This window comes from Zalophus californianus, chromosome 14 (genome assembly GCF_009762305.2).
Source record: "Zalophus californianus isolate mZalCal1 chromosome 14, mZalCal1.pri.v2, whole genome shotgun sequence".
Taxonomy (NCBI): domain Eukaryota; kingdom Metazoa; phylum Chordata; class Mammalia; order Carnivora; family Otariidae; genus Zalophus; species Zalophus californianus.
Genome location: NC_045608.1, coordinates 14236061 through 14250335, shown reverse-complemented (window position 1 = coordinate 14250335; position 14275 = coordinate 14236061). Strand labels below are relative to the sequence as shown.

Here is a 14275-nt window from a genome sequence, read left to right as displayed (position 1 = left end):
GACAAAGAAAGCATCAATCACAAGGGTAGAATCAGGATTTCAGTGCAGCTCTGCCCCTGTAAATGAATTCCATTTTGTCCCCCTGCTTCTTAGGCAAAAGAGGAGGCTTGGGCCTCTGGGTTGCCTGCATTGCAGTCCACAGACGTGTCCTGTCATCCGTCTCTGGGTCCAGATGTCAAGTCCAACTTGTAGATTCCAGCCTGTGGTCTGCGTGTCCCCCACCGCTCCCCGCCCCACGCCTGTCACTGATACTGCTGTTTCTGTTGGTTTATTTCAACTTGAGACCATTTACAATTGAAATTGATGGAGCACAGGGCTGGCTGTTTTTCTCCGTTCACAGAGACGTTTGTGGTGATGGCAGCGTGGGGCCTCTGTCTGTCAACTCTTGTTTTGTCCTCATTTAAGCCTGAGCTTGGCACAGTAAGCCAGCCTCTTCCAATTAGCATTTTCCTTCAGGTCAAGGAGACAGGTCCTGTATCTACGAGGTCCACGGTGGCTCTGCGTTGTTCTCTGGGTCTCCAGGTTGCCCCTCCTCAGGGCTCCTCTCCCAGGAAGGGTGCACAAGAAGACCCTCTTACCAACTTTGCTAATGGGCTCTCTTCCTCATTATCTGAAGAGAGACCACAGTGCTCACAAATGGGGCTCCCCAGTTAAGGAGATCTAGATTCAAATCCCAGGAGAACATTTTCCTTAGCTGAGCCCCAGCCTCAATTGCCCCATTTGCAAAATGAGATCATTGTATTTAACTCACAGGGCAGGCTGGTCATTCGCTCATTCATTCATTCATTCATTCATTCAGTAAATATCTGTGGAAGTGCCACTCTGCCCATCATTGTGCTAGCTGCTGAGGATGCAGGAGGGAATGAAAGAGACATGGTTATTACAGTCAGTGAGCGAACACATGTCAAACACTTAAGCCACGTAGTCCCCAAACGTGACTGCTCATTGGTATTACCTAGAGACCTTTTTTAAAAATTTTCAAAGCCAGGGGCACCTGGGTGGCTCAGTCGGTTAAGTGTCTGCCTTTGGCTCAGGTCATGATTCCAGGGTCCCGGGATCGAGCCCCACATCAGACTCCCTGCTCCGCGGGAAGCCTGCTTCTCCCTCTCCCACTCCCCCTGCTTGTGTTCCCTCTCTCGCTGTGTCTCTCTCTGTCCAATAAATAAATAAAATCTTTAAAAATAAATAAATAAAATTTTCAAAGCCAGGCCATACCGCAGCACAGTTAAATCAAAGGTCAGCAAACTTCACAGCAGAGCCAGGTAGTAAATATTTTAGGCTTTGCAGGCCCTATGTCTCTGTCATGGCTTCTCAACTCTGCCCTTACAGTGCAGGGGCAGCCGTAGATACTGGGCATGTCTGTGTGCCAATAAAGCTTTATTTACAAAACAGGCTGAGGGGCCAGATGCATGGCCCAGGGGACAGGGTTTGCTGTCCCCTGCATTAAACCACAGTGTGGCGTAGGAGCGCAGGCATCAGATGATTCTGGAATCATGCTGACAGTGTTGGGAAGTGACTTGGGCAATGCCCGGTCTACATTAGTCCTTACCAGTTTTACTAACACTGCAGCTCAGAGAAACAGTTAGGGGTGGAAGTGGGACAATAACCCTGGTCCCTAACTCCAAACCCCATTCTTTTGATCACTCTGCTTTACTGTTTGAGGCTCTTAGAGCCTCAGTTTCTTCCTCTGTAAAATGGGATCAATACTAGACCTCTCTGAAGGGTGCCTAAGAGGACTGAATGTACAAATTGACATACATGGCAAGTCTGCCCTCAGGGGGGACTGTGTCAGTGATTCCCATTATCGGCTGGAGTCAGGAGGAGCTGAAAATGGTCCAGGGGTCCCAACGTTGGGGGAGCTGAGGAAACCCTGGGCAAGTGGGGAAATATTTGGGAGAGGAAGTGCTGGGCTCCATTTTTGGGGCAAATGGGCTCTGTTTGGTCTGCTGCCCCAGTTGAGGTCCCAGCCCTTGGTCAGAGCTTGAAGGCTGGGGCAGAGTAGGTTTCCTTGCTTCCCAGGACCCCTGACTGGCCCAGGCCCTGCAGGGTGTGAAGAAGTGAAGCCTTCATTCAGAGGGTTGGGTTGCTGGCTTATTTTTGCTGGAGTTAGCAAGGAAAACGTTCACCTCTCCGCTCTAAGCCAAACTCTGCATGGGACACTGGACGCATAAAGATGAATCATTAGCTGCTCCTACTCTCCAGGAACTCATGGTCAAGGGTGGTGGGGAGAACAGATTCCTAAGCAGAGGCTCTCCATGTGATGAGGCAACTGACCTGGAGGGGTAAACACAGGATGCTACGAGAGGGTCATGGCAGGGGAATTGCCCCCCTCCCTGTGCATTCAGGGAGGGCTTCCTGGAGGAGCCACGCTTGAGCTGGATCTTGGAAGAGGAGTTGCATGAGTCAGGCTAAGGGCATTGGGGAGGGGCTACTGAAGCATGTTCTAGAAAGAGAGAACAGCATCTTTGAAGGTGGGAGGTGGAAAATAGCAGATCCATGGTGTGAATGGGACTTAGGGAGGGCTGAGTGGGGGCTGGAGACAGCAATGGGGCCATGAGCAGTTTGGAGCCCACATTGGCCCTTACCTCTCTGCCTTCCAGAAGCATGGGGCATTTTTGTCTTCTTTGGCCAGGATCAGCATATTCTTCCTCCCCATCTGAACTTTGTCCGTCACTTGAGTGGTAGATATGACCTATAACAAAGGTCCTCGAGACAACGATTATGGATACACCAAGCCCACTCTCGGGATCATATTTAAGGAACCCACAGCTCCCCCCACCCAACACACATATACCAAACTCCACAGCACATATTTCCTTATTGATAATTTATTTCCCAAATAAACCAAGGTGGGTCCATTATCCTAATGAGATTCTTCTGGATTTCTAGATAAGATTTTATTCCCATTTTGTGTTTTAATTTTATTATCTTCTTATATAAGCCACTTTTGACATTTCAAGATGATCCCCTCCTCCTCTTTCTACACCACCGCAGAAAAATTATATCAAGAGGAAATTCGAGGGGAGGGTTTGGGGTAGGGATACGAGAAGAAGAAAGACAGGTTTCCTGATACGTCTTATTTTTAGGATCGAGGGAAGATTGATCATTAGTGCCACCGCCCTGCTCCAATCCGTGGGGTAGTGGCTCATGGAATTAGAGACCCATTGCCCCACTTTCCCTGTCCTGCCCCCCCCACGAGCCCCCACTTTTCCCCGCACGCATCCCCACCCTACTGTTAACATCTTGGATTCTCCATCCATCATCCCCACAAGGAAGATAATTACTCGCGTGGCACCCGGGTCTCCCATTGTTTGGTTACGAGGTTAAAAATCCTTGATACACTTTAATAAATTCAGCAGTGAGCACATTATAAAATGTAATTAAATGCCTCAGCCATCCTCTCTTTCTTTACCAGCAGTGAAATTTAATTGAGGCCACTGAGGGGCCTGAAATAAATCACAGGTGATGACTCCAGGATTCACGTCCCTCTCCGGGAGACAAAGTGATGGCATCACCATCCACACGCTGATTAGTGGGCAATCCAGGGGGTCCCAACTCGGCAGGGATCTGCCAGGACTCCGGCCCAAGGTGGCGATGGCCTTTTTAAAGAGAGAGAATGATTTTAGTTTGCCCACTAGATCTTGAAGGTGCTTCCAGTTTGGCTTCAGTAATTTAAGAAAAAATTTGTAACCTGGGGCCAGGAAGAATGGGTGTGGAGAGCTTTGATTGGGACTCCCTGTCCTGTCTTCTGCTCCTACCCTGTGTCTGCACTTTCCTGCCTCTCGGCCCCACGTATGAGTCCTCTGTCTGCTGTGCTACCATTTGCTTTTGCTCAGTGCCCTGACTGCTTATCTGTCCTACTGAGGTAGTCTTCTACCTGGAGATACTCTCCAGAAGCCACTCTCTCAGTCTCTCCCCCTTGGCCATGACCAGCAGTACCACCCCTCCAACTGTAACTTACACATCCTCGAGGTCTTCTCTCTGCCTTAATAAAGTGACAACTGGATAATCATGTTAATTAGCCCAGTCAGAAGTGGCGAGAGGAGAGACTTAATTTTCTTTCCCCTCTGCTTTCACAAGCTGACATGGATTTCAGCAGTGGCAGGTAATCAGAGACCTTGCCTCCTAATGGATTGTTCTACCAGAAGACAGGGAGGGCTAGGAAGAGCACAGGCTTGCGTGAGACTGGTGAGTTAGAATCTTAGCTGGACTGCTTACTGGTGCTTCTGTGCCTCGCTCCTCTCTTCTGTAAAATGGGCATTAAAATGACACAGCCCAGAGGGTGCTAGGGTGAGGTGAGCAGAGGGACGCCCCCAAGCGGTCATGCACATTTTGGCTTGGAGAGGGCAGGGCATTTGTCCAAGGATTCATGCCTGGTAAGTGGCAGAAGTCCAGGTCTTCTGGCTTCAGAGAAAAAAATCTTTCACATCGGATACGTATACCGAATAATCACATGGTATACTTTAAATATCTTACAGTTTTATTTGTCAGGTACTCCTCAATAAAACTGGTGGGGAAAAGGGGGGAAATCTCTCTGCTCATCAGCCAAGGAAATGAGTTACACAGCCCTAAATTAGGGGTTGGCACACTTTTCCTATAAAGGGCCAGGTGATCGTTATTTTCGGCTTTGCGGGCCATACCCTCTCTGTCACAGTGACTTAACTCTGCCTTCCTACTGCGGAAGCAGTCACGGAGGATATGCAAATGAGTGGGTGCAACAGAGCACTGATCGACCTTTACCTACAAAAGCAGGTGATGGGCTGGATTGGGCCTGGGGGTCATCGTGCGCCAAGCCGGGCATTCAGCCTTCATCCGTGGAGAGCTTTGTCCTGGTCTAAGTGGTGTGTGCATCCTAGAGGCAATAGTAACCACTCGGCTGAGCCCTTGTCCAACTACATTACTCCTGCTCATCCCCATCTGTGAGGGAGATCTGACTCCCTTTTCCCAGGAGACAAAAGGAGACTCAAAGATAAAAGTGCCCCAAGCCTCCTAGCGAGAAAGCGGTAGAGCTGACTCTGAACGCAGGGTCTGCTCACCGCGGAGTCCCACATTGTCTCCCACACTCCAGTGGGCAGTTGATGACCAGGAAACCCTTCCTGTTCAGAAATAAAGTAGGCTTCTCTGTCTCCAAAGGAGGTCCGCGTTCAGGCGCCTTGTCACTAGTTTAAATGCCGTACACGGGGCTCCTGGGTGGCTCAGGTCATGATCCCAGGGTCCTGGGATTGAGCCCCGCATCGGGCACCCTGCTCAGCGGGAAGCCTGCTTCCCCCTCTCCCACTCCCCCTGCTTGTGTTCCCTCTCTTGCTGTCTCTCTCTCTCTGTCAAATAAATAAATAAAATCTTAAGGAAAAAAAAACGCCATACACACGTGGATTGGTGTGGCCTTGATACCTCCATTCCTGCAGTCCTCCTATTCCTAGATAGCTTCGCCATGCTCTTTGTTTTGACTCAGTGCCATGGGAATCCCTGACTCTCCTCTGAAAGGTCTCTTCCATCAGGAGCAAACAGCACTGTCCTTGCTCACCCCTCACATCTCTAACCAGTGTCAGTCCCCCCCCACCTGTTTCCTCCCCCATGATGTGGCCTCTGGGCAGTCTTATGTAGACACTGACCAGCGCCAGGTGGCTCCCTGTATGCCATAGCCATCAAGGGCCCTAAATAATGAAATTTTGATCTTGTAGTTGTCTTGGGGAGAGAATGATATTCAAATACACAAAGAAACCCAATCTGGCTTCGAAGCACCATGGAACTATAACCTTTAGAGACGGCACATAATTAAAAAACTTTTAGATCTGATCTATTTGAATTGGATATTAAAGCAAATAGAGTTATTCCCTGCTATGTGAAGAATATCGTGAGCAGCTTTAGCCAAGGATTGGTTGGTCCCTTGGATAAATCCGGGGGGATTTTAGCTGGCGACTGGCCTGTGACCCCATAAGAAAAGTTTCATGGTCTAAGTTTTATTAGTTTCTGGTACCTTTGAGTCCAAAGAATTTGCTACTTGATCTGAATGCAGCACTGTTGTTAAGAACTCAGGCTGTCATGCCCCTGAGCCAGAGGAAGCTTAAGGGCAGCTTGGAACTTCCATGTTATTTGTGGTGTTTCTGAGGATGAGCTCTCGGGGTTTGACTGCCCTCGCTCAAGCCCCAGCCTCCCAGTGAAGATGGAGTTCTGAAGGTTAAATGAAATAATACATCTAAAGCACTTAATCTGAGTCCTGCCATGCAGTAGGTGCTCAACTAATGTTAGCTGTGATTATTAATAGTTTTCTGTGCTCAGAGGTCTTTATCTCCATGGAAACCTTTAAGACTAGTGTAGCTTCTATCCGAGAGGGTTGAGAGGCCCAGAGGCTGCAACAGAGAGCTTCTTGCGGTCCTTTTTAGCTCCAGGACTGAATCACTTAAGCAATAATTCTCACACTTGCCTCAGAAGGAGACGCTATCGGAAGATAGTGTGGTGTAGGGATGCAAGAAAACTGAGTTCAATCCCAAAGTACACCAAATACTCGCTGTGGGACTTTGAACAATTAACGTTTTCATTTTCCTTACTTCTAAACTAGGAATACAACCTCATAGGATTGTTTGGATTAAGTGAAGAAATGGCTCCAAGAGGCCTATCCCCGCTTGGGATTCATACCGATAAATAAGACCAGGCATTGCTCCCATGCCAGGCCCTGGACTTACTACTCTGGGGTGTGGATTTTTTTATTGGAGTTCTGCAACTGAGATCATGACAGCTCAAGTGGGAAAGCCCTGGGCTAGGAAAAGATTGGCCTTGTAAGGGTCAGGGCTGATGATTTGGACCCCACTGTGGGTGGGGAGTTGGAGGAAAGGGGAGGAGGGTGGGCGAAGGTGGGGGGGGTGGCGAGCGCTCCTATTTTTGTCCCAGCCTGGCGGGCTGTTCTCCGCTTGGCCACCAGAGGGAGCTCTTCAATGAGTGAGACCACCCCCCCACCCCGACCCCCACCCCACCCCACCCCCACCCCCAGCATCCAGACTCTGTTCTAATATACTCGGGAGTTCCCATCGCCTTAAAACAAATCCCAAAGTCTGTGTTTTCTTTCTTTCTTTCTTTTTTTTTTTTTTACAGATTTTATTTATTTGACAGAGAGAGGCATAGCGAGAAAAGGAACACAAGCAGGGGGAGTGGGAGAGGGAGAAGCAGGCTTCCCGTGGAGCAGGGAGCCCGATGTGGGGCTTGATCCCAGGACTGTGGGAAGATGACCTGAGCTGAAGGCAGACGCTTAATGACTGAGCCACCCAGGCGCCCCGGTGTTTCATTTCCCTTATGAAACGTATCACTGTCTGAACTTACGTTGGGTTATTTGTTTACTCACTATCTGACGTCAGGCTCAGAAAATGTAATTATCCTGTTCACCATACACCTAGCTCCTAAAACCGTACCCAGCTCAACAAAGGTGTCGTGTTGGTTTCTTACCCCTGCCCTAACAAATTACCACAAACCCGGTGGCTTCAAACAACACCAATTTATTGCCTTACAGTTTGGGGGATTAGACGTCCAAAATTAGTCTCACAGGGCTGAAGTCCAGGTGTGTCGGCATAGCTGGTACCTTCTGGAAGCTCCAGGGGAGAATCCTTTCTCTTGCCTTTTCTAGCTTCCTTGGCTGTTGGCCCTTTCCATCCTCATAGTCAGCAACTGTCACTTCTCCACTAACTCAGACCCTCCTGCCTCCCTCTTGCCTACCAGTGTTCCCGTCTGTGAAATGGGGATGAAAGTGGCCATTATTTATCGAACCCAAGCTCTGTGACCTGAATTAAAAACCCCAGTCCTGGCCTTTATTTGCTGTGTGACCTTGGGGAAATGGTGTAACTTCCTGATTTACTTGTTGGTGAGATGGGGCTAATCCTAACAGCTGCTGTGTTCCATGCATCGTAGGCTGCAGTGGGTGGATTACATGAGGTAACGTACAGAAAGGGTTTATTTGGTAATAGTGCTTGGCACACCATAGTGCTCAACAAAAAGCATATCTATTATTATTTTTCTCATTTCTTCTTTGTCTTCATCTTCAGCATCTTTTTTCTCTTATTTTTTCTCCTCCTCTTCCTTTGCTTTATCGTCCCCTGTTTTTACCTGGTGTCTCTGTGTTAAATGTTTTTAAATATTTTCTGCACACCTGACTCTTCTGTTGGCCTGAGTTCCTGCCCGCCAGGTCAGAGCCCGAGCTTCTCCTTTCAAAGCTGTACATAATGCAAAAGCTTTATTAATGCCAGTTCCTTGTGTCAGGGCTTCTGTCTGTCCCTCTGGCTCCCGAGGGGTTTTGAAGACGAGGCTCCTGGTTTATCCCCTTTCTGTATGGAGGAACGGCTGAGAGGGCATAGACAGGGACCTACGGGAGGGGAGAAGAATCCTCCTTACCTCCAACACCCCCTTTCTGTGCACTGGAAATGAAAACATCTGAGAAGAGATTTCTATTATTCTACCCCTGGGACTGAAGGCACCAGGGACATGCACAATTCTGTCTCCGTGTCTGCATGACTTGTTATCAGAAAATTAGAGTAGAAAAGAAGCTTTTGTTCAGCTATGGAGACATCTTAATAGGCGCTTTGATTGTTAAACAGAAGTTTCTGTATCAGTTTAATTGCTGTAAATGCTGTTTGCCTTCTCTTTTATGATAAGGCCTGGATTTTCATAGATTTCCACCACCCCCCCCTTCTCTTTAAACAGTTTTCCTTTGCTTTTAGGCTCGAGTTGGCAAGTTTAATGAAATCCACTCGAAGAAAGTAAAGAGAGGATCTCCAAGTTCAGATCTGCACACCCACATTCGAAGCCATGTGCTGGTTATTATTGCTTGAGACTAATGACGTTGTAATCGCTATGTAATTGACAGACTTCACCCCTTCAACCAGATATCGGGAAATGAAACCAAATGACTAAACTTAATGACTTCTACTTCTTGAGAAGGTGCTGTAATTGAGAATAACAGCATAACTGGGATATGAATCTAAAAGTGAGATGTGCTCATAATAAAAGAGGATTTGTTCTCTGCTGACTTGAGCCTCGCAAGTACCATCTTGGTTTCTTGGGGTTGGTGGGGGGGATTCGAGGTGGCTAGGGAAGTAGAAGATATCTAGATCAGGGCTTCTCAGCCTTGGCACTTTCGACATTTGGGGCTGGTTAATTCTTTGATGTTGGGGCTGGCCTGCACGTAGTAGGATGTTGAGCCGAATCCTTGGCCTCTCCCCACCCAGTGCCGATAACACCTCCCAACCCCACTGTGACAACCAGAATTATCTCCAGATATTGCCCAATGTCCCCTGGGAGGCAAAAGTCACCTTGGTTGAGAATACTGGTGAAAGGGCTTTTGCAGGACTTATGAGCAATGGCAGAATTACTCCATGAGGTTCTGCTGGTGCCTAGCTGTGTGACCTCTAGCATATTACTGCATTTCTCTGAGCCCCTGTGTCTTGTAGGGAATAATGAGAACACTGACTGCACAGAGACATAATTTCCAGGTCTGCACTGCACAGCCTAATGCCTAACACAAAGTGAGCGATCAATTAACTTAATGCTTCCATCATAACATGCTTGGACTCAGCACACATATAGGAAGTACTTACTTTGCTCTTGGTGATGCAAAGATGAGGCTGGGGTCCCGGTCCTTGTAGGAGGGGCACTTATACACAGACCTGTTGGTTCTACCTTATTCTTCTCTCATGGAGGGCATTGCTGATCAGTCTTGGTGTTCCTTCCTATTGGGCTTTTTCTCAACACGCTTTTCTAGACAGCCACTACGAATGTCCCATGAGATAAAGCCCATTTGGCACTCCTAGTTTTGTAGATTCCCCACGAGGAGGCTGTGTATCTGAGCTAACTAACGCTTTCTCTCCAGCCCAGCTGTCCCATCTGCACCTGCCCTGGCTCTGGAGAAAGCATTTTAAGGAGTTCGCAAGTAGCATCCGTCTTCCTAAATCAGACTTAAGTCCCCAAAGGAGCTGGGAAGGGAAAGAATGCTCTCTTTCGCTCTTTTTTAAAATCGTTTTTTCTGTCTTTTTTGTTTCCCTTGGAAACTGAAACAAGTGGCAAAATGGCTTGGATTGGGTGACATTTAGCTTTTAGTTAAACTGGAGGAAATTCCACCAGCTATGATGCTGATTGATATATCATGCTGTTTCTCGCGTGGCTTTTCTCTGCCCTTTGGGCCTGGAAAATCACTAGCTCTCCCAGAAAGGGTCCCACCTTTACAAGGGCAGAATTGGGGTGTCTGGAAACAGCTTTCAGATGGCTGTTAACCGTGTCATTAGACAGAAGAGAGGAGAATGGTTGGGGTTTAAATGTTCCCTGATCGGTTCAGACATGCCCAGCTCCCAGTGAACACACCACTCCAGAACAATGGCTGTGAAAAATGGGGTAGCTGTGTGTTTGTAGTTCTGAAAACAGGGAGCTGCCTCCATCTATCTGGCCTGAGAAAGGAGAGCTGGTGTGTGGGTCAGCCACTGGCTTCCTGTCTCCCTCGCTGGTGGAGATCTCACATGCAGCGTGGCTTCATTTCTGCTGTTGTTTCACACCTCCTTGGGGCCCTCGAGGTGGTGGAGTGAAGGTGGGAGCTGGTGCTCAGCATCTGCGGGAGAAGTCCCAGAACTCAGACAGAGGTGGAGTGATAGCAGACGTCCCTGGGATTTAGCTTAAGGCATTAAAGGAAAGATCAGATGGGGACAGGCACCCAGTCTGAAGTCTGTGTGATTTATTGTTTCTTCCTCATTCCCATTCATCCATCCATCTATCTGTCTATTCATCTATCTATCCATCCGTACATACATCTACCCACCTACCAATTCATCCACCCCCCTCCATTCATCAATCCATCCATCCATCTGCCCATCTACCATTCCAACCACCTACCTACCCACCTATCCATCTACCTACTCATTTATCTTTCCATCCAACTTATCCAACCACTTGTCCACCCAACTATCCAAATATTCATCCACCCATCCACCCATCCACCTATCAATCCATGTATCCATCCATCCATCCATTCATCCAACCACCCACCTACCCATCTGTCCATCTACCCACTCATCTGACCATCCACCCACCTATCCAAACATTCATCCATCCATCCTTCCATCCACTCACTTACCAATCCATTTACCCATCCATCTATCCATCCATCCACTCACTCTTCCATTCGCTCCTCAATCCATCCATCCATCCATCCATCCATCCATTTATTTATTTATTTATTTATTTATTTATTTATTTATTTAGAGAGAAATGGGGGGAGGGGTGGAAGGAGAGGGAGAGAGAATCTTAAGCAGGCTCCACGCCCAGCACGGAGCCTGACATGGGGCTCGATCTCACAACCCTGAGATCATGACCTGAGCTGAAATCAAGACTCGGACCCTTAACTGACTGAGCCACCCAGGCGGCCCTCCGTCCACTTATTTTTACATGAGTTTAGATGGTACATGGTTGGACATATTTTAAATAATTACTGGCAATATACAGAAAGTGATATTAGTTTTCAATATAGAGTGTGCTTTTAAAATAAGTGTATTTAAACAAACAAAAAGAGTTAACTTAATAGAGTAAGTAAATAACTTTATGGGCCGTATGGGACATGACAAAACTGGGAAAGTGGTACATGCGTGCCTCACATTGGAATCTACCATGTTAGAACTTTGCACACAAGGGCATGTGCTCTAGAGTCTCTCAAATCTGGATTCACAGCTGCTGTGCAGCCTCCAAGGTGTATGACCTTGTACCAATGACTTCCTTGCTCCAAGCCTCAATTGTGTTGTCTGTAGGGTGGGGATGCTAACAACCCCTTTCTTTGGGGTCGTTTTGAGCATGTAACAAGCTAAAGCATGTGAGTCACTTGCTACATGCCTGGCACACACTAAGCACTCCATAAATGGAAGCAGTGCTCATTTTTATTCTTGCCACAGCTGGCTTCTTTCAAGGCACTCCCTGGCTGCCCTGCCCAGGGGACCTTGCTTCAGTCAAAGTAACACGTGTTAAACTGGTGTTCCGTTTGGCTTCGGTTTAGCGAGTGCTGGTGGTGGTCACTGAAGCCGGCAAGCCTCCCTCTTCCTTCCAGGGCTCAGCTGGAGCCAGTCCCATCCTCTGACTCTCTGTGTAACTGGCTCTTCTCCTCCTCTCTTCTCTCCCTGCAGACACACTGTCCGTGCCGCGCTGGTCCCCGCAGATCCCTCGCAGAGACCTCGGCAACTCCATCAAGCACAGGTAGGCTGGATTCCCGTGGGCATCGGTGCCCGCCTCCCAGCACAGTGAAGGTTGGGATCTCTGGCCGCCAGAGTGGGGAAAGGCTGGGCAGATATTTTGCTCCGGCTCCTGTATCACCAGGCCCCTCTCTCCTCTGCCAAGTGAACCCTCATCGTGGCATCTTATTAACCTTGGCCCTTGTAAAATCAGCATATAATGGTTAAAAGCCAGGGCTTTGGAGTCCGACTTTCCTGTGTTCCAATCCCAGCTAGTAAAGCTTTGCAACCTTGAGAAGTTACTTAACCTCTCTGAGGCTCAGTTTTCTCATCAGATAATTCTGCCTACCCATAGGTGTGTCATGAGGATCAAATGAGATAATATGTGTCAAGTGCCAATCAAAGGGCGCATAATAATCACTCAGTAAACGGTATCATTAAGACAAAAGCCTTACATCCTAATTTTTGGCTCTCTCCACCCAGAAGACGGGATTGCATACTGAACTCAGAGATACTCACTGTCCATTGAGGTGTAGGTCAGTCCAGAGCTCCAGCCCTGTTGGGTCCATGGAACTAAGCTCCCCCGGAGGTACACCTGTCCTTTTGGGAAGGAGACTTGGACCTACTAAACATCCCTTATAAGAAGTTCTTTAACTCTCCGGATTTAACTTTCTACATTTTATGTCATTATCTTCACAGTCTCCTCACAAGCTCAGTGGGGTAAGTAGCACAAGTGTGGTCATGTCCCTTTGACAGATAGGGAAACTGAGGTGCTGCACGATTAAGTGATGGGCCTACAAGCTAATTGACCTCCACACTCTGTGTTCTTTGGACACTGCTGCTCGGAGTCTTCTTTGTCCCGAGGCCTCTGGGAGCTAGCTGAGGGACCTGTTCACTCATTCACGGATTCTTTGCGCTAGTATTTGTAGAGCATTTCTGTGCTTGGGTAGCAGCTCCGTGCCAAGACCTAGGGCCTGTGCCCTTGGGGAGCTCGCCGTCCGCTGGAGGGTTAGACGGCTTACAGACCGCGACAGTACGTGGGAGCGGGGCTACAACAGGGGGCCGCATCAGGGGTAGACACATCGCCATGGGGGCGGGGCGCCCCCCCCCCCCGCCCCAGGCGGGAATGAGCACACTCTCCTGGAATGGCACCTTGTCAACAGTTTTTGAAAGAAACCTTGACATGATAGTTGTTAAGACTCAAATGAGGAAACGGTGGAGGAAGCAGTGAGAAATACGTGATAGACGCGACAATGGTCAGGCAGGGAGATGCGGGGAGAAAAGCATCAAAAAGAAGGGCCTTTCCTGTTTGCTTTCCCACTGGCCCCCGGGCTCAGTTCCACCCCTCAATTGGTCCCGCCTCTGGATTGGCCACACCCCTGGCTCAGCTCCACCCCTGGATTGGTCCCACCTCTGGGTTGGCCACACCCCCGGTTCAGCTCCACCCCTGGATTGGTCCCGCCCCGACTCAGCTGCACCCCAGGATTGGCCCTACCCCTGGGGCAGCTCCACCTCCGAATTGGCCACACCCCTGGCTCAAGTCCTCCCCTGGGTTGGCCACACCCCTAGCTCAGCTCCACCCCTGAATTGGTCCCGCCTCTGGCTCAGCTCCGCCCCTGGATTCGCCGTACTCCTGACTCAGCTCCACCTCTGGATTGACCCCATATCTGACTCAGCTCCACCGTGTTGGCTACACCCCTGCTTAGCTCTGTCCTGTATTGGCCACACCCCTGGCCGGCTTCACCCCTGGATTGACCCTGCCCCTAGTTCAACGTTGCCTTCTGGCTCAGCCTCATCCCGGGCTTTAGCAACCTAGTGTTAGATCTGGTGGTACCTCATATTCAAATACTGATTCCCAGAGGAAGGATGGTGATCTTGGGCATCAGAAATGTCTTCCTAGAGGAGCCGGGACTTGGGATGCCCTGTTACTCTTTTGTCTCACCCTACGTTTCTCCCCGGGCTCCATGCCAGGCGGAGGAGACCTAGACTCACCCTAGCCTTGACGAAGAAACGAAATTAAAATCCCATTCCATCCACGGTCCTCAGAGTCACCTCAGCCAGAGCTCAGGAGGAGAGAGAGCTGATCCCAGAGA

At 49.0% G+C, this 14275-nt stretch overlaps 1 protein-coding gene across 3 annotated transcripts in view; it reads left to right on the top strand.

Moving 5' to 3' along the window:
- KSR2 (kinase suppressor of ras 2) overlaps positions 1 to 14275 on the top strand; it is a 411509-nt gene that overhangs the window by 284375 nt on the left and 112859 nt on the right. For all 3 annotated transcript variants that reach the window (XM_027576790.2, XM_027576788.2, XM_027576789.2), the window contains exon 6: positions 12138 to 12207. In XM_027576790.2, coding sequence (XP_027432591.2) covers positions 12138 to 12207 — 70 coding nt within the window. The remainder of the gene's footprint in view (positions 1 to 12137; positions 12208 to 14275) is intronic.